The 20,280-nt window shown below is 39.0% G+C and overlaps 1 protein-coding gene across 2 annotated transcripts in view; it reads left to right on the forward strand.

The window, feature by feature from the left end:
• Window positions 1-726: 726 nt before the first annotated feature.
• REC114 (REC114 meiotic recombination protein) overlaps window positions 727-20,280 on the forward strand; it is a 96,883-nt gene continuing 77,329 nt past the window's right edge. For both annotated transcript variants that reach the window (XM_060153574.1, XM_060153579.1), the window contains exon 1: window positions 727-885. In XM_060153574.1, coding sequence (XP_060009557.1) covers window positions 727-885 — 159 coding nt within the window. The remainder of the gene's footprint in view (window positions 886-20,280) is intronic.

Genomic DNA, 20,280 nt, shown 5'->3' on the forward strand with positions numbered 1-20,280 from the left:
CCCTCTTTAAAAGAGAACTTACCCGTCTGGGGGGAATATGTCTAGTGGGCTGCAGGATGATGAGGACATCCCACCCATTCTCTACCCTCTTTAAAAGAGAACTTGCCCGTCTGGGGGGAATATGTCTAGTGGGCTGCAGGATGATGAGGAAATAACCCTACTTCCTGAATGGCGGGTGGAACTGGGGCTGTGCCGCGGTGGGGTTTAAGTGAGCAGCGCCACTGTCATCTGAAAGTCTTCTGTGAGGAAGGAAAACACACTTGTCCAGACAGCCTCGAAGAGCCGGCCTAGCCCCAGCACGTAGAAGTTACAGGGAGTTGACCAGTTTTCCCAAAGGTCTCAGAGCAGCCGGACAATGACCTGGGCTGCCTGAGGGAAGGGGAGGGCCCGAACGAAGCAAAGGCAAGACCAACTACCATTTATAAGCGTCACAGTCCCACTTCAGGATGGAAGTCACCATCCTCACTTTGTCCAGCACGACGAGCAGACGCCCAAGGCTCTCAGCTACGACTTTAACCCCAAGAGCACCGCCCCCAACCCCTACTCCCCTCCAACTCTCCCACCCCGCTTCTCCTCACCCCACTCCCCGTTCGAGTCTCCGGGGCCTGTCCATTGGCTTCCACTCTTGGGGAGGGCGGGCCTTGGGTCACCTCGCTTCCTGATTGGTTAGTTGAGCCGATTGGCAGTCACCAGCGAGCTGCGGCTGCGCTAGCCAGGAGGCCGAACATGGCGGAGGCGGGAAAAGAGCACGCGGGTTTCGGGCTCCCGGGAGGAGGTGCGGCGCAGTGGCCTCTGCAGCGGTATGCCCGCTTCATGCCCTCGGGCACTGGAGAGCCACCTGGGCCTGGCCAGGAAGCTGGCACAGCCTCTTCCCCAACATGGAAGGTGAGGCCTGAGGGCGGGAAGGGCCGGGAGGCTCTCACCCACCGCGGGGAGGGAGGGGAGGCTGTGGCCTGGTACCTGAGTGCCATGCCGAGAGCCACGGCGACAGAAGGAGAGGACTGATAGGGGCGGTTAGCCGACAGCTAACGTAGGAAATACGTATAATGATTGGAACCCAGTGCATTCTCAAAATAATTATGCAAGGGAGTGGTAAACATTCATATATTCGACAGATATTTACTGAGCATCAGTTATGTGTTAGATTTTATTCATTGTGTTCGGGGATGTATATCAGTGAACAAGGTATAAATGATCCCTACCCTTGTTTGTTTTTAGTCTAGTGGAGGACATAGTATTTATGCAGATACTGTATAATTATGTAAACTAGTTTCACCTCCCTTATGTGGAAGGGAGGGTTGAATAGTCTTTAATCAAGTTGTCTTTCTTCAGGCAGCCAAGCGTCACACAGAAGGACTAAATTTGAATCCTAGCTTTGCCACTGAATTTCTGTGACCTTGGTTAAGCTACTTATTCTCTCTGTACCTTATTTACCTTATCTTAAAATAGGGATAATAATAGTATCTACTTGGTAAGATTGTTGTGAGCACTGATTAAGTTAATATATATAAATCACCTGAAACAGTGCCTCATATAAAGTTATGTAAGGGTTTACTGATATTATCCTTTTTTTTTTTTTCCTGTCCTGGTGATATGTTTTAATGCCATGGGTTGCTGATCATTCAGTTCCTTTTGGTCTGGCTTGACTATTGGATGTGGACCCTGGGGTTTTGGATTGTGCGTGTGTGTATATGTTGGTGTGGTTTGGGCAGCAGCGGGTAGGAGAAAAGTAAAAGAAAGAGAACAATTATTCCAGGTAGAGGATGCAACGTGTGCAGAGGCCCTGCACCTGGAAAACCTCAGCATGTGTAATGTGCAGACAGAAAGAGTAAGGCTGGTACTTAGAGAACAAGGAGACTGATAACATGGAATGAGGTTGTCTGGAGAGGTAGGCAGATGCCTTGTGAACAGTGTCCTAAAACCAATAGGAAGACACTGAAGGATTTTAAGTTGGAACATTTTCATCTTTGAAAGTTCACTCTGGTTGAAGTGTGGAGACAGAATTGGAGAGGAATATGAGTAGAGTCAGGAAGATCACATAGAATGCTTTTGCAGTGTGGCAGGCACGAGATGGTAATGACTTAGATGGGAGGGCAGGGGTGGGAGGATGGCAGTAGAGATGGGGAGACCGGGCATGTTAAAGCTATATTTTGGAGGCCAAAATGACAGGACTTGGAGATTGATTGGGTGTAAGTGGTGAGAGTAAACAACTTTTGGGTTTCTGGCAGGATCAACTGGGTTGGGGAACATTGGAAGAGGAACAGTGAAGGAAAGATCCAAGACTTCAGTTTCAGATGTATTGGGTTTCAATGTGTTTATGCAGCATCCAAGTGGGGGTATTGAATGGGTAGTTGGGTATGCTGGTCTAGACTCAGAAGAAACATCTGGGTTGGAGATGTAAATGTGTCGTCAACACGAAGGTGACATTTATAGTTATGAGATGATACGAGATTCCAGGACCAAGCCCCAAGGTAGGTCAGGAGGGGACCGACTTCCTAAAGAAGATTGGCAAGGGACAGAGAGTTGGGAGGCACCCAGGAGAAAGCAGGTCCATCAAAGCTACAAAAAGTTACTTCAAGAGGGAGAGAACAATTAACTTTGTTGAATAATGCCGCAGAGTGAAGGATAATGACGACTAAGGGGTGTCCATTGGATTTAGCACCATGAAGTTCCTTAATGGTCTTTACCAAGAGAAGTTTCAATGGAGTGAAGGGGGTGGAAGCTAGATAGGGGTGGGCTGAAGAGTGACTAGTAGGTGAGGAAGTATGGCCAATGTGCGTGGATACCTCTTCTGAGAGACTTGGCTGTGAATGTGAGTAGAGATGGGGCATAATGAATTGTTCACCAAATCTAGACTATTAGAGCTAAGACCATTAAAAAAGGCATTAAATACTTAGTTGTACTCTTGTGGAACATGGTAACCTGAGAAATTGTATAGGCTGCAGATGCAAAATGGGGTGAATAAAGAGTTAAATCGAAGAATGACTATAATAGGATCTTGTAAAACAAACTGGGAACGTTTGAGGACATAATTAATTTTTGAAACTGCCCAACAGGTTCCTTGATACCTTCTCTTAACACCCTTTAAACCCTTTCACCTCAGGCATCTTTGCTGGATGCATGGCCTCAGATGCAACTGGGTAACTATTAGATTCCTATATTGCAACCCAGAGGCCAGGGACATTGACCATCCTAAGGAACTGTTATTACTTTTTTTCCCTTTTCTTTGCAAAGCTCTTCATAATTGCTTATAAGGAGCGGCACTTCTCAACAGTTTTCTGATGTTTGGCATAAAGCCACAGCTACAGTGACAAGGGATGAGGTTTGGCTTTTGCAGTGCTTTTGAAAACTGAACATTTGTACCTTCCTTTGAATCTGTGCCGAACCATCCTACCTGCTGTGATCAGTTTCAGCCCAGGTCTGTCATTTGGGGAGGGAAAAACGAAAGAGAAAACAAGATTTGTTCTATTTTATGAGTTCTGTGACTATTGTGCAATAGTAGTGATAAAAGATGAGCCATCTAAAGAGCTTCACTAAGTCCCATGTGAATTTCTCATCTTAAAAATATGTGGTACCTGCAGTAAAAAAAATATGTGTTAGGTAAAGCATAAAAATATATTATTGTGGAGAATAGAGTCATTCTGGGCTTTTTTTTCTCTAGGGGACTTTTAAGTTCAACCTTGAAATCTATTTTGAGTTTTTTCATTTTTTCCTGAAATTGTGGGGACAATCTGATTTCCTGGTACTGTTCTATATAGTTGTTTAATTACAGAGAAGACTTTCATCACAGTGGCTACATGCTAAGGCAAAAATGTTGACTTAAGAGAAAAAATGAATAGTACAACAAGTCTAGTACTTCTAAGACTTGAAGTCCTAGTTGAGAGGTAAGGTCAAGTCTAAGACATCTTATATATAGACTATGGAATGTATATATTGATTTATTTGTCTGAGTTGAATTATTATGAAAAGTTACTATCTGTAGATAAGTTAACCACAATTTGGAAGCAAATACACTTTTTGTAATACTGTAAGAAAAAAAAGTGAAAAAAATCAACAGTTTAGAACTGTGTTACTCAGATGTCAATGTGCATGGAAATCACTTGGGGATATTTTTGAAAAATGCAAATTCTGACTTAGTAGGTCTGGTATGGGCCGTGAAATTCTGTAGTTCTAACCAGCTTCCAGGTGATGCTGCTGCTGTTGGTCCAAGGACCAAACTTTGTGAGGCAAGAGTGTAGAAGACCTTGAATGAAATGGGCAGCCCTATAGTAAAATTAATAAAATGAATTTGTGGAGTCATGAGGTAAGGCAATCAGATTCATAATGAATATACAGACATTTTATTAATAGGGTTAATATTTAAACCGTCTGTCATTTAAGTGGAATGAGCAAATGAAATACATCTTGAACTTGATTTTAATTCCTTATATCTGTTAGCCCAGCCTTTCTGAAAGGATTATCATAATAACAGTTTGGTCCATTTTATGTATTTTATGGCTGAATGTAATTTAGTTTACTAATTTGAGAATAATTTTGAAAGGTGATGTTAATTGCAGGTTGCTTTTATTTTATTTATTTTAAAAACGTCTTTATTGGAGTATAATAGCTTTACAGTAGTGTGTTAGTTTCTGCTGTATAACAAAGTGAATCAGCTATATATACCTATATCCCCGTATCTCCTCCCTCTTGCGTCTCCCTCCCACCCCTCTAGGTGGACACAGAGCACTGAGCTGATCTCCCTGTGCTATGCGGCTGCTTCCCACTAGCTATCTATTTTACGTTTGGTAGTGTATATATGTCCATGCCACTCTCTCACTTTGTTCCAGCTTACCCTTCCCCATCCCCGTGTTGTCAAGTCCATTCTCAACATCTGCATCTTTATTCCGGTCCTGCCCCTAGGTCCTTCAGAACATTTTTTTTATTTTTTATTTTCCATATATATGTGTTAGCATATGGTATTTGTTTTTCTCTTTCTGACTTATTTCACTCTGTATGACAGACTCTAGGTCCATCTACCTCACTACAAATAACTCAGTTTTGTTTCTTTTTATGGCTGAGTAATATTCCACTGTATATATGTACCACATCTTCTTTATCCATTCATTCATCTGTCAGTGGACACTTAGGTTGCTTCCATGTCCTGGCTATTGTAAATAGAGCTGCAATGAACATTGTGGTGCATGACTCTTTTTGAATTATGGTTTTCTCAGGTATATGCCCAGTAGTGGGATTGCTGGGTCGTATGGTAGTTCTATTTTTAGTTTTTTAAGGAACCTCCATACTGTTCTCCATAGTGGCTGTATCAGTTTACATTCCCACCAACAGTACAAGAGGGTTCCCTTTTCTTCACACCCTCTCCAGCATTTATTGTTTGTAGAGTTTTTGATGATGGCCATTCTGACTGGTGTGAGGTGAAATTGTAGTTTTGATTTGCATTTCTCTGTTGATTAGTGATGTTGAGCATCCTTTCATGTGTTTGTTGGCAGTCTGTATATTTTCTTTGGAGAAATGTTTATTTAGGTCTTCGGCCCATTTTTGGATTGGGTTGTTTGTTTTTTTGATATTGAGCTGCATGAGATGCTTGTATATTTTGGAGATTAATCCTTTGTCAGTTGCTTCATTTGCAAATATTTTCTCCCATTCTGAGGGTTGTCTTTTTGTCTTGTTTATGGTTTCCTTTGCTGTGCAAAAGTTTTAAGTTTCACTAGGTCCCACTTGTTTATTTTTGTTTTTATTTCCATTTCTCTAGGAGGTGGGTCAAAAAGGATCTTGCTATGATTTATGCCATAGAGTGTTGTGCCTATGTTTTCCTCTAAGAGTTTGATAGTGTCTGGCCTTACATTTAGGTCTTTAATCCATTTTGAGTTTATTTTTGTGTATGGTGTTAGCAGGTGTTCTAATTTCATTCTTTTACATGTACCTGTCCAGTTTTCCCAGCACCACTTATTGAAGAGGCTGTCTGTTCTCCATTCTTGCCTGCTTTATCAAAGATAAGGTGAACGTTTTTTGTGCATGGGTTTATCTCTGGGCTTTCTATCCTGTTCCACTGATCTATATTTCTGTTTTTGTGCCAGTACCATATTGTCTTGATTACTGTAGCTTTGTATTATAGTCTTAAGTCAGGGAGCCTGATTCCTCCAGCTCTGTTTTTCTTCCTCAGGATTGCTTTGGCTATTCGGGATCTTTTGTGTTTCTAAACAAATTGTGAAATTTTTTGTTCTAGTTCTGTGAAAAATGCCATTGGTGGGTTAATAGGGATTGCATTGAATCTGTAGATTGCTTTGGGTAGTATAGTCATTTTCACAGTGTTGATTCTTCCAATCTAAGAACATGGTATATCTCTCTATCTGTTTGTATCATCTTTAGTTTCTTTCATCAGTGTCTTATAGTTTTCTGCATACAGGTCTTCTGTCTCCTTAGGTAGGTTTATTCCTAGGTATTTTATTCTTTTTGTTGCAGTGGTAAATGGGAGTGTTTCCTTAATTTCTCTTTCAGATTTTTCATCATTAGGAAAAATGATATTTAAGAATGCAAGAGATTTCTGTGCATTGATTTTGTATCCTGCTACTTTACCAAATTCATTGATTAGCTCTAGTAGCTTTCTGGTAGCATCTTTAGGATTCTCTATGTATAGTATCATGTCGTCTGCAAACAGTGACAGCTTTACTTCTTCTTTTCTGATTTGGATTCCTTTTATTTCTTTTCATTCTCTGATTGCTGTGGCTAAAACTTCCAAAACTATGTTGAATAATAGTGGCGAGAGTGGACAACCTTGTCTTCTTCCTGACCTTGGAGGAAATGGTTTCAGTTTTTCACCATTGAGAACGATATTGGCTGTGGGTTTGTCATATATGGCGTTTATTGTGTTGAGGTAAGTTCCCTCTATGCCTACTTTCTGGAGGGTTTTTATCATAAAATGGTGTTGAATTTTGTCGAAAGCTTTTTCTGCATCTATTAAGATGATCATGGCTTTTCTCCTTCAATTTGTTAATATGGTTTATCACATTTTTTGATTTGCATATATTGAAGAATCCTTGCATTCCTGGGATAAACCCCCACTGGGTTTTATCCCAGGATAATTGATCATGGAGTATGATCCTTGATCATGGTGTATGATCCTTTTAATGTGCTGTTGGATCCTGTTTGCTAGTATTTTGTTAAGGATTTTTGCATCTATGTTCATCAGTGATATTGGCTTGTAGTTTTCTTTTCTTGTGACATCTTTGTCTGGTTTTGGTATCAGGGTGATGGTGGCCTCGTAGAATGAGTTTGGGAGTATTCCTCCCTCCACTATATTTTGGAAGAGTTTGAGAAGGATAGGTGTTAACTCTTCTGTAAATGTTTGATAGAATTTGCCCGTGAAGCCATCTGGTCCTGGGCTTTTGTTTGTTGGAAGATTTTTAATCACAGTCTTAATTTCAGTGCTTGTGATTGGTCTGTTTATATTTTCTGTTTCTTCCTGGTTCAGTCTCAGAAGGTTGTGCTTTTCTAAGAATTTGTCCATTTCTTCCAGGTTGTCCATTTTATTGGCATATAGTTGCTTGTAGTAATCTCTCATGATCCTTTGTGTTTCTGCAGTGTCAGTTGTTACTTCTCCTTTTTCGCTTCTAATTCTACTGATTTGAGTCTTCTCCCTTTTTTCTTGATGAGTCTGGCTAATGGTTTATCAATTTTGTTTCTCTTCTGAAAGAACCAGCTTTTAGTTTTATTGATCTTTGCTGTTGTTTTCCTTCATTTCTTTTTCACTTATTTCTGATCTGATCTTTATGATTTCTTTCCTTCTGCTAACTTTGGGGTCTTTTTGTTCTTTTTCTAATTGCTTTAGGTGTAAGGTTAGGTTGTTTATTTGAGATGTTTGTTTCTTGAGGTAGGATTGTATTGCTATAAACTTCCCTCTTAGAACTGCTTTTGCTGCATTGCATAGGTTCTGTGTTGTTGTGTTTTCATTGTCATTTGTTTCCAAGTATTTTTTGATTTTCTCTTTGAGTTCTTCAGTGATCTCTTGGTTGTTTAGTAGTGTATTGTTTAGCCTCCGTGTGTTTGTATTTTTTACAGACTTTTTCATGTAATTGATATCTAGTCTCATAGCATTGTGGTCAGAAGAGATACTTGATACGATTTCAGTTTTCTTAAATTTACCAAGGCTTGATTTGTGACCCAAGATGTGATCTATCCTGGAGAATGTTCCATGAGCACTGAGAAGAAAGTATAATTTGCTGTTTTGGGATGGAATGTCCTATAAATATCAATTAAGTCCATCTTGTTTAATGTATCATTTAAAGCTTGTGTTTCCTTATTTATTTTCATTTTGGATGATCTGTCCATTGGTGAAGGTGGGGTGTTAAAGTCCCCTACTATTATTGTGTTACTGTCAGTTCCCCCTTTTATGGCATTTGCCTTATGTATTGAGGTGCTCCTTTGTTGGGTACATAAATATTTACAATTGTAATATCTTTTTCTTGGATTGATCCCTTGATCATTATGTAGTGTCCTCCTTTGTCTCTTGTAGTAGTGTTTAATTTAAAGTCTATTTTGTCTGATATGAGAATTGCTACTCCAGCTTTCTTTTGATTTCCATTTGCATGGAATATCTTTTTCCATCCTCTGCCTTTCAGTCTGTATGTGTCCCTAGGTCTGAAGTGGGTCTCTTATAGACAGCATATATACGGGTCTTGTTTTTGTATCCATTCAGCCAGTTTATGTCTTTTGGTTGGAGCATTTAATCCATTTACATTTAAGGTAGTTATTGATATGTATGTTCCTATTACCATTTTCTTAATTGTTTTGGATTTGTTATTGTAAGTCTTTTCCTTGTCTTGTGTTTCCTGCCTAGAGAAGTTCCTTTAGCATTTGTTGTAGAGCTGATTTGGTGGTGCTGAATTCTCTTAGCTTTTGCTTGTCTGTAAAGGTTTTAATTTCTCTGTTTAATCTGAATGAGATCCTTGCTGGGTAGAGTAATATTGGCTTGCAAAGTTTCTGCTGAAAGATCAGCTGTTAACCTTATGGGAATTCCCTTGTATGTTAATTGTTGCTTTTCCCTTGTTGCTTTTAATATTTTTTCTTTGTATTTAATTTTTGATAGTTTGATTAATATGTGTCTTGACGTGTTTCTCCTTGGATTTATCATGTATGGGACTCTGTGCGCTTCCTGGACGTGATTGACTATTTCCTTACCCATTTTAGGGAAGTTTTCAACTATAATCTCTTCAAATATTTTCTGAGTCCCTTTTTTTCCTCTTCTTCTGGGACCCCTATAATTCGAATGTTGGTGTGTTTAATGTTGTCCCAGAGGTCTCTGAGATTGTCCTCAATTCTTTTCATTCTTTTTTCTTTATTCTGCTCTATGGTAGTTATTTCCACTATTTTATCTTCCAGGTCACTTATCCGTTCTTCTGCCTCAGTTATTCTGCTACTGATTCCTTCTAGAGAATTTTTAATTTCATTTATTGTGTTGTTCATCATAGTTTGTTTGCTCTTTGGTTCTTCTAGGTCCTTGTTAAACGTTTCTTGTATTTTCTCCATTCTATTTCCAAGATTTTGGATCATCTTTACTATCATTACTCTGAATTCTTTTTCAGGTAGACTGCCTATTTACTCTTCATTTGTTTGGTCTGGTGGGTTTTTATCTTGCTCCTTCATCTGCTGTGTGTTTCTGTGTCTTCTCATTTTGCTTAACTTACTGTGTTTGGGGTCTCCTTTTTGCAGGCTGAATGTTCGTAGTTCCCATTGTTTTTGTTGTCTGCTCCCAGTGTGTAAGGTTGGTTCAGTGGTTGTGTAGGCTTCCTGGTGGAGGGGACTGGTGCCTGTGTTCTGGTGGATGAGTTTGGATCTTGCCTTTCTGGTGGACAGGACCATGTCCGGTGGTGTGTTTTGGGGTCTGTGAACTTATTATGATTTTAGGCAGCCTCTCTGCTAATGGGTAGGTTTGTGTTCCTGTCTTGCTAGTTTTTTGACATAGGTTGTCCAGCACTGTAGCTTGCTGGTCATTGAGTGGAGCTGGGTCTTAGCATTGAGATGGAGATCTCTCGGAGAGCTTTCGCCGTTTGATATTACGTGGGGCTGGGAGGTCTCTGGTGGACCAATGTCCTGAACTCGGTTCTCCCACCTGAGAGGCTGAGGCCTGACACCCGGGCAGAGCACCAAGACCCTGTCAGCCACTTGGCTCAGAAGAAAAGGGAGAAAAAGAAAGAGAGAGAGAGAGAGAGAGAGAATAAAATAAAGTTATTAAAATAGAAAAAAATCATTAAAAACAGAAAAGTGATAAAAAGAAAGAGAAAGAAGAGAGCAACCAAACCAAAAAACAAATCCACGAATGATAAAAGTGCTAAAAACTATACTAAAACAAAAACAAAAACAAAAGCAAAAAACGGACAGTAAGAACCCTAGGACAAATGGCAAAAGCAAAGCTATACAGACAAAATCACACAAAGAAGCATACACATACACACTCACAAAAAGAGAAAAAAGAAAAAAATATACATATATGTAAAAACAATTAAAAAAGGAAGAGAGAAACCAAATCAATAAACAAATCTACCAATGATAATAAGCTCTAGATACTAAACTAACATAAAACCAGAAACAAGTTAGATCCAGAAAGCAAACCCCAAGTCTACAGTTGCTCCCAAAGTCCACCACCTCAATGTTGGGATGATTCGTTGTCTGTTGAGGTATTTCAGAGATGCAGGGTACATCAAGTTGATTGTGGAGAATTAATGCGCTGCTCCTGAGGCTGCTGGGAGAAATTTCCCTTTCTCTTCTTGTTCACAGAGCTCCTGGGGTTTAGCTTTGGATTTAGGCCCGCCTCTGCATGTAGATCGCCTGATGGCATCTTTTGGGAAGTGTGAGGTCTTCTGCCAGTGTTCAGTAGGTGTTCTGTAGGAGTTGTTCCACATGTAGATGTATTTTTGATGTATTTGTGGGGAGGAAGGTGATCTCCCTGTGTTACTCCTCCACCATCTTGAAGGCACCCCCGCAGATTGCTTTTCAATTAAAGTTTTACCACGTTTTTCAGATTCCAAGGATTTCTCAGACATGCCCTAATTGGTTGAACCTGACAACTTCTTATTTTTTCCTTTCAAAGGGAAAAAAATCCTTTAATTTTTATAGAAGGAACTTAAAATAATTGCCCTACTTAGAAATTAAGAAATACAAAATGAAGTTTGTACTTGAACTGTTAAATGCAGATTCAACATAAGATATACTTTGGGTCCTCTTAACAGTGTCCTTTTTTACTTTATGTTCCTTGTACCTACATATTACCTAGCATATGATAGGTGCTCAGTAAATGTCTGAGTGTGTGGTAACTTTTCTGAACTTTTCTTATGATAGTGTGCTAATTATGATGTGATAGCTACTATTTATTGTTTACTTCAGGATATCTCTTATAGCAGCCCTATGAAGTAAATATTATTATCCCCTTTTATAGATAAGGGAACTAAAACTCAGAGAGGTTCAGTGGCTTGCCCAGGAACACAGATAAGTTAAGAGAGAATTCAGACCCTGTTTTTCATGCCTCTAAAGCTTGTTCCTTCAACCACTGTGCTGTTTGTCTTAGAAGTGTTAATATTTCATTCGGGGAATAGCAGTTCAGTTATGTAGATGAGGACTTTTGAGATTAACACACAGGGTGAAAATGATAAAAATGATTGTAGGGTTTTTTTTTAAGGAAAATTTAAGATTCAGTAAAAGCCCAAGAAAATTATTTTTGAAAATAGTGAAGTAGTAGTTCTTCTTTGCATACCTGGTAATTTTTGATTGGATGCCTGATATGAATTTTACCCTGTTGGGTGCAGGATATTTTTGGATTCCTATAAATATTCTTGAGCTTTTTGCTGGGATAAGTTATTTGGAAACAGTTTAATCCTTTCAGGTCTTGCTTGAGCTTTGTCAGGTGAGAGCAGAGCAGCATTTGATCTAGGGATCATTTTTTCCCACTCCTGAGGCAAAATTCTTCAGCATACGTACTCTACCCAGTGTCCTTAAATTATGAGGTTTCTCGCTCTGGCTGATAAGAACAGACCTTATTCCCTGCCCTGTGTAAGCGCTCAGCATTGTTCCTTTAAGTCCTTTCAGGTGGTTTTTTGCCCAGCCTCTGGTCATTTGCTCACACATGTGTGTATGCTGAAGATTTGAGGAGGGATCTCTCTTGGTACAGCTCTCTCTTCTCCGGTATTCTGGCTTGCAAACTCTAGCCACTCTGACCTACCTGGACTTGGCATCTCTCTCCCCTCTACTCAGGGACCGCTCACCAGGTTCTGTGCTCCTTCTTCTTGTACTTTGGCCTGGAAACTTTCCCCAAGAATTAACTAGGGCAACAGTAAGGCTCACCTCCTTTGTTTCTTGTTATTTCTCAGGAATCATGTCCTTTATTACTTGATATCCAGTGTCTTGAAAACGTTGTTTCCTCTAATTTGTCCAGTTTTTAGCTGTTTCAGGCAGGAAGGCAAGTTTGGTCCCTGTTACATTATGTTGGCCAGAAGTGGAAGTCCATAGTGGGTCATTTAATCCTGTCCCATTTTGTCATTTTCCACTTCAGTTCATCAATTCAACAAAAATTATTAAATTATCTATTTGGTACTTGGCATTTAGTTAGGCACTGGAGAAGCTATGGAACTGTTCTTGTGTTTCATCACAATCTTAAAATATTGGGGCACTTGAGCACAGGATTACAAAAATATGTAGGGTCTGATCACTAGAGTGGTGTTTCTCAAAGTGTAGTAGGCAGACTACTTTCCACAGTCCCTTGGGGGTGCTTGTTGAAGCTGCAGATTCATGGTTCTTGTGCTAGACCTAATGAATCAGAATCTCTGAGGGTAACTGTCTAGGTGATTCTTATGTACTGCAATCTGTCTTTATGCCCCAATTCTGAAGGAAAGGTGGGGGAGAGGGAACAATTGGCAAAGTAATACTGATACTATTTAATAATTTATGAAGTATTTTCATAAACCTCTTCACACTAATTCTCACATTTAATAGCTCTATTTAGATCTAATTACCATTTTATATACAAGAAGCTTATGCCTGGCTAGGTTAAACAGCTTGCCAAAGGTTTACATAGGAGTGGAAGAACTGATTCTAAAAGTCTTGTCTTCCTCAAGCCATTCTGCTGTACACTGTTGCTACTGACAGTGGTATCTTCTCTTATGAAGATGTACAGGTGTCAAGAGTTACTATTCTTTCATGCAGCTTGCTTTTTTAAAGAGTTAACAGGTTATGTTGCTTTATTATTAGGATTAAGATTGGCTCTGAGTGATAGAAAATGCAAAATAACAGTGGATTAAATAAGATGCAAGTTTATTATTCACATAACAGTACAGGGCTGGTATGACACTCCACAGTGTCAGGAAATGAGGATCCTTCTATTTTGTTCCTCTGCCATGCACGGCCGTGGTCTCATAGTCCAAGATAGAATTGATATTCTAGACAGCCTGGTGGAGGAAAGGATGAAGAAGTAGACAAAAGATTCACACCTGCTGTCCCCTAAGGAAGTTTCTGGTAAGTTGCCACATGACACCTCCTCCTGTAGTCAGAACTTAGAGCTGTGGTCATCTTAACTGTGTGGACAGCTGGCATATGTAGTCTGAATTCCACGAGATCATGTGTCCAGCTAAAAATCAGGGGTTCTGTTACCATATAAGAAAGAAAATGTTTATTGGAGAACAAGAGAACAAGTCTCTTCTGAATCTGGAGACTGCTAAGAAATGAAGGCTTATTCCTGGGGGCCCTGGTTGGAATTCAAAAGGCATTTCTAATAGCAACAAACAAAAAAACTTATTTAGTACATAATTACTATATGTCAGTACCTAGAATGGTGATTGGCAGATATCCCCCAAATATTTATTGAATGAATGAATCAAGGTCAAGTATTCTGGTTAAGTATCTGATTTTGCATTATGTCATTTAAACTTTCTGATGACCCCATAATGTAGTTATTACTATTTTTATTTTTAAGTATACTTCTAAGTTGCAAAACAAGGATTTGATCCTAAATCCATCTGATTCCAGATAATGTCTTTTTTAAAGTAGTAGTCATTGGTGGTGTTCACCAGATATACTAAGATTGCATATCCCTGGCCTCTTTGAAGTTGTGTGTCATGTGACTGGTTTTGGCCAGTGAAATGTGAGCAGAAATGACCTATGTCATGGACAGGAGCTTTAGGAGCCAGTGTATGATTCATTGTCATCTTTCTCTTTGCTACAGTGTTGCAGGTATCTGCCGCTCTGTCAGCTTAGGTCCTATTGTGAGAAAGATGGGCAGTGTGAGGTAGAGTGGGAAGACAGGTAGAAGGAGGATGCATAGGTAGTGTGAGTGAGAAATAAAACCTTTGCTTTGGGGGGTTGTTAATTTCTACAGCATAGTCTAGCCTACACCTGACTGATATAGAAATAATTTTTATAATTGTTGTTATGTTTAATTGAATTATATGTCACATACGGTGACATATTGTAGATTGCTTAGGCTTTTGAGGAAGAACCTTCTAACAGATGTTCTAACATTTTTTTTCCTATGACAAAATTTTTTTTCCAAAGCACCAGATTATAAATACATATTTCCAACTCTTTTCTCCTTCAGTAAACAAAAGGTTCATTTTATTGTGTAACAGACATAGTTTTCATAGAGGCTATGCCTTGTTTGCATAACATGATTTAAGGTAGAATTTCTCTAGACAAATAATAGTGAAGTTTTTGTTTTCAGTTTAGTTGTTGAAGGAGTCTAAGAACTTACAGTTTAAAATGAGGCTTGAGAAAATTAAAGTTCATTCATGTTTAAGATTGTTCCCTGCCTACCGTGTGCTGGACACTATTCAGGGCTCTGTTTAGAGATGACTAAGGCATCACCATTGGAAGATCTAGCCAATTAAGCTCAAGTACCTGCTCATTTGGAATCTAGGGTGCTTTTCACCTAAAAAATGACAACATGGCATCCAAGAAATAAATTAGAGTGTTTCTTGAGCTCATATTTAGAAATACAGTTTGGATATTGGAACTGTTATGGGCGTAAGTGAACCTTGTTTGTGAATAAATAGAAGAGAGTGACTATGAAGGTAGCAAGGCAGGTGGCAGGTATAAGAGTTGCAGTGACCTAGGGTAGGTGTGCCAATGGGAGGTACCACTTTCTGGTATACTTGGTGATTTTCATAGGATTTATTAGTTTGGGAGATTTTTAAACGTATTGGAGAAATGTCTTAGGACTGTGTTTTATAGAAAGAACAATAACCAGAGGGGCCTTGATTGGTAATCAGGGCATAAAGAACTTATTCCTTTGTTGCATGGGAGGTATTTTGAGTAAATATATTTTGCTTATGGCTACTAATCAAGGTGATCAAGTTAACTCCAATAGCTAGGTTTAAAAGGATTAGATAATTTCACGATTATTAATCTTATTTGGATATATGTGGTAAAAGAAGAGGAATCACATCTCATGCTCTGATGCATGAGATGATATTTTTAGATTCTAAAGAAAGAACAGATTCCCCGGGTATATATAATTACTTTTTTTTTTCGCTTTGGGTGTTATGCTCTTATAATTGTGTTTATTATTATTGTTACTGTTAACACTTTGCATTTCTGTGAAACATCAAAAGCAAAATACTGAATTTTACAGTTTGGTAGTGGGTATGTAGCAGGGCCACTTATATTAGCATAATATGTCCTACAAGTTTGTTGAATTAATTTATGAAGCTCTTTAGCTAGCAGGAGTAAGTGAGGAGGCAGCTAATAGCCTACTTAACAATTTTGCACATTTTTCATATTTTATGATGAATAAGTCAGCAATTTGGGCCAATATATAGAGTGCTGACACTTTCTGAGGTGTCTTAAAAGCAGGAAAAAACTCAAGTACATAATTTGTCATATCTGACAAGTAACACTATTTTAGCCTTTCATGTAGGTATAAGTTACTTTAAGGTAAGTACATTTGAAATACTTTTCTATATTTTCATATATTTCTTTTAACCCTTTTCCTAATTAATTTTAGGTTAGTCCTATAGTACATACAGTCTTGCACAAATACATGAATATAAAATAGAAGGCTCTCTGACCATTTAACCAGCGTATAAGCTGTGCCTGAAAAGCTGTGCCTGTATAAGCTTGTGATAGGCAGGCTGTGTATCTCAGAGTGTGCTACTGTGTTGATGGCAAAATACTACAATAGCCAGAGCTCAGGTTGATGTAAATCTTTCCCCAGTTTTATTGAGGTATAATTGATATTTGACATTGTATAAGTTTAAAACGCACAACATAATGATTTGATAAATGTATATATTGCAAAATGCCACAATAAGTTTAGTTAACCATCCGTCACCTCACATAGTTACAAATTTTTTTTCCCTTGTGATAACTTTTAAAATCTACTGTCAGCAACTTTCAAATATACAATACAATATTGTTAGCTATAGTCATGATGTTGTGCATTACATCTCCAGAACTTATTTATCATATAACTGGAAGTTTGTACCTTTTGACCACCTCCACCCATTTTGCCCACCCCCGCCTCTGTTTTCCACCAATCTGTCCTGTTGCTATGAATTTGTTTTTTCTTTAATTCCACATATGAGTGAGATCATCCAGTATTTGTTTTTCTCTGACTTATTTCACTTAGTATAATGCCCTCAGGGTTCATTCATGTTGTCACAAATGGCAAGATTTCCTTGTTTTTTTTTAATGGCCCAATAATATTCCATTGTGTGTGTGTGTGTGTGTGTGTGTGTGTGTGTGTGTATACATACCATATTTTCTTTATCCATTCATCTGTTGATGGACACTTAGATTATTTCCCTGTCTTGGCTATTGTAAATAATGCTGCGGTGAACATGGGGGTACAGGTATCTCTTTGAAATAGTGATTTTATTTCCTTATGATGTATACCCAGAAGTGGAATTGCTGGACCATATGGTAGTTCTACTTTTAACTCTTTTTTAGGAAACTCAATACAGTTTTCCGTAGTGGCTGTACCAGTTTACATTCCACCAGCAGTGCACAAGGGTTCCCTTTTCTTTACATCCTTACCAGCACTTGTTACCTCTTGTCTTTTTGATAATAGCCATTCTGACAAACGTGAGACAATATCTCATTGTGGTTTAGATTTGTATTTCTCTGATGATTAGTGATGTTGAGCACCATTTCATGTACCTGTTGGCCATTTGAACATGTTCTTTAGAAATATGTCTTTTTGGGCTTCCCTGGTGGCGCGGTGGTTGGGAGTCCACCTGCTGATGCGGGGGATGAGGGTTCATGCCCCGGTCTGGGAGGATCCCACGTGCCGTGGAGCGGCTGGGCCCGTGAGCCATGGCCGATGAGCCTGCGCGTCCGGAGTCTGTGCTCCGCAACGGGAGAGGCCACAGCAGTGAGAGGCCCACGTACCGCAAAAAAAAAAAAAAAAAAAAGAAATTATGTCTTTTTAGGTCCTTTGCCCATTTTTAAATTGGATTATTTGGTTTTTGCTGTTGATTTGTATGAGTTCCTTATATTTTTTGAATATTAACCCCATATAAGATAGGTGGTTTGCAAATATTTTTATCCATTCCATAGCTTTTCATTTTGTTGATCATTTCCTTTGATATGCAGAAGCTTGTTGGTTTGATGTAGTCTGCTTGTTTATTTTTGCTTTTGTTGCTTGTGCTTTAGGTGTTATATCCAAAAAAAAATCATTGCTGAGACCATTGTCAGGGAGCTTTTTCCCTTTGTTTTCTTCTAGAAGTTTTATGGTATCAGGTCTTACATTTAAGTCTTTAATTCATTTTTTTTTTTTTTTTTTGCGGTACGCGGGCCTCTCACTGTTGTGGCCTCTCCCGTCGCGGAGCACAGGCTTCAGACGTGCAGGCTCAGCGGCCACGGCTCACAGACCCAGCCACTCTGCGGCATGCGGGATCCTCCCGGACCGGGGCACGAACCCGTGTCCCCTGTAACGGCAGGCGGACTCTCAACCACTGCGCCACCAGGGAAGCCCTTTAATTCATTTTGAGTTAAATTTGTGAGTGATGTAAGATAGGGATCTAGTTTCATTCTTTTGCATGTGAATATCCAATTTTCCCAGTACCATTTATTGAAGAGACTGTCTCTTCTCCATTGAATATTCTTGGCTCCCTTGTCAAATATTAGTTGATTTGTATATACATGGGTTTATTTCTGGGTTCTCTATTCTGTTCCATTGGTTTATGTGTCTATTCTTTTGCCAGTACCATAATACTGTTTTGATGACTTAAATCTTAAGCAACATTTAGGTTAGCAACTAGAAAGAAGGTATGAACGTGGTATATGTTCTGACACCTTAAAATAATCTTTTTCTTTGAAGACTTTGTCGTTAAAAATAACTTTTTTGAGTTTTTTATATTGTGCTAATGTGAACATTCCAGTAAAATGCTAAATTATCACCTATTAAATATATTTCCCAAGAGCCAGAAATAAGTAATTTTTTTCTCAGCTTCTTGGATTATATTAGGCATTATGATGTTTGGAATTTCTCAGAAGAGTTAGGATATTTCATGTAGCATCCTTTGTAGTAAGCTGAATGCTTTTTTTACCCTTCTACTTAGTCAACAGAAAAGCCTTATGTAAAACTTTTTGATTGTCCTTGAATTTCTGTATAATAAAGGTAGACGGAACATACGGTAAACCCACATATACATATCAGCAGCTTCAACAATTACTAACTCATGGCCAGTCTGGCTTCGTTGCTACCCTATCCATGTCCATCATGTTATTTATGTATTTTTTTTTCACGGTATGCGGGCCTCTCACTGTTGTGGCCTCTTCCGTCGCAGAGCACAAGCTCTGGACGTGCAGGCTCCGCGGCCATGGCTCACGGGCCCAGCCGCTCCGCGGCATGTGGGATCTTCCTGGACCGGGGCACGAACCCGTGTCCCCTGCATCGGCAGGCGGACTCTCAACCACTGCGCCACCAGGGAAGCCCCTGTCATGTTATTTTGAAGCAAATCACAGCCATCATACCATTTCATCAGCTATTTCAGTTGGTATCTCTAAAAGATAAGAACTTAAAAAAACAATCGTAATATCATTTTCACCCTAAAAATATAATGGTTCCTTAATACCATCAAATAGTCAGTGCTCAAATTTCTAATAGTCTCATAAGTTTCATAATTCTTTTAAACAGGACCATACGTGGATGATTGATTAGTATTTCTTTTATTCTTTAAGGTTTCTTCTATGTGATCCACCTCTCTTCCTTCCTTGCAGTTTATTCGCTGAAGAAACCGAGTTCTGAAGAATTTCTTACAGTATGATTTTGCTGACTGCATCTCTGTGGTGCAGTTAACGTGATCCTTTGTCCTCTGTATTTCTTGTGAATTGATAACTGAATCTAGAGCCTTGATCAAGTTCAGGTTGAGTTTTTTGTTTTTGTTTTTGTTTTTGGGGTTTTTTGGCCAGACCGCTTAGTAGGTGGTTTAGTCTTCTTCCCATTGGAAGTGTGTAATGCCTATTTATCTCTCCGGGGAGTTGCCGCTATTGAAGCACAATGCCTAGAGCCATTAATTAATTAGGAGTTGCAAAAATGTTGATATTCTAATTTTATCATTTTTCTTAATTTATTATCTGGAATATAAAATATTTTATATTCTTTACAAAAGTAAAGAAATATTTCCTCATATCCACTAGAGTTTACCTGGAGGTCAGTTGGTATAGGAGAGGTAAGATAAATGCTTGATTCTTTGCCTTCATTTACTAAAAAAACATATGAGTTTGTTCTCCAGAATCTTCTGGTGTTGGAGAGTGACTTTTTTTTAAGACTTTTAAGATCTTTATTCTTTACTCTTTAAATTTAGAAATTTTATCAGGGTGTGTCTAGTTGTTGATTCCCCCCTCCCCCCATCAAAGCCTGGAACGCGAACCTTTCCATCTTCTGTCTCATATCTCTGCAGTTGTGGAATAGTTGTTCTGCTGTCTGTTTAATCATTGCCTTTGCTCTGTTTCTCTCCTTACACTTTAGCTCCTGTTAACATTTGTTCTGCTGGGGCTGAGTCTTTGCGCCACATTATCTTGTACACATGATTTCTACTTTGTAGTTATGCTCTGCGTTTCTGAATATTTCTCCTACGTGATCTTTCAGACCATTAATTTGGTCTCCAGTTCTTCAGTTAAGCTATTGAATTTTTATATGTTTTTAGCTCCAAGTCTCCTTAAGTGTTCTTAATAATAATTATTATTGGGACTTCCTTGGTGGTCCAGTGGTAAAGAATCTGCCTTCCAACACAGGGGACGCAGGTTCCATCCCTGGTTGGGAAACTAAGATCCCACATGCCGCGAGGCAACTAAGCCCAC

The sequence above is a fragment of the Lagenorhynchus albirostris genome, chromosome 1 (assembly GCF_949774975.1).
Source record: "Lagenorhynchus albirostris chromosome 1, mLagAlb1.1, whole genome shotgun sequence".
NCBI lineage: Eukaryota > Metazoa > Chordata > Mammalia > Artiodactyla > Delphinidae > Lagenorhynchus > Lagenorhynchus albirostris.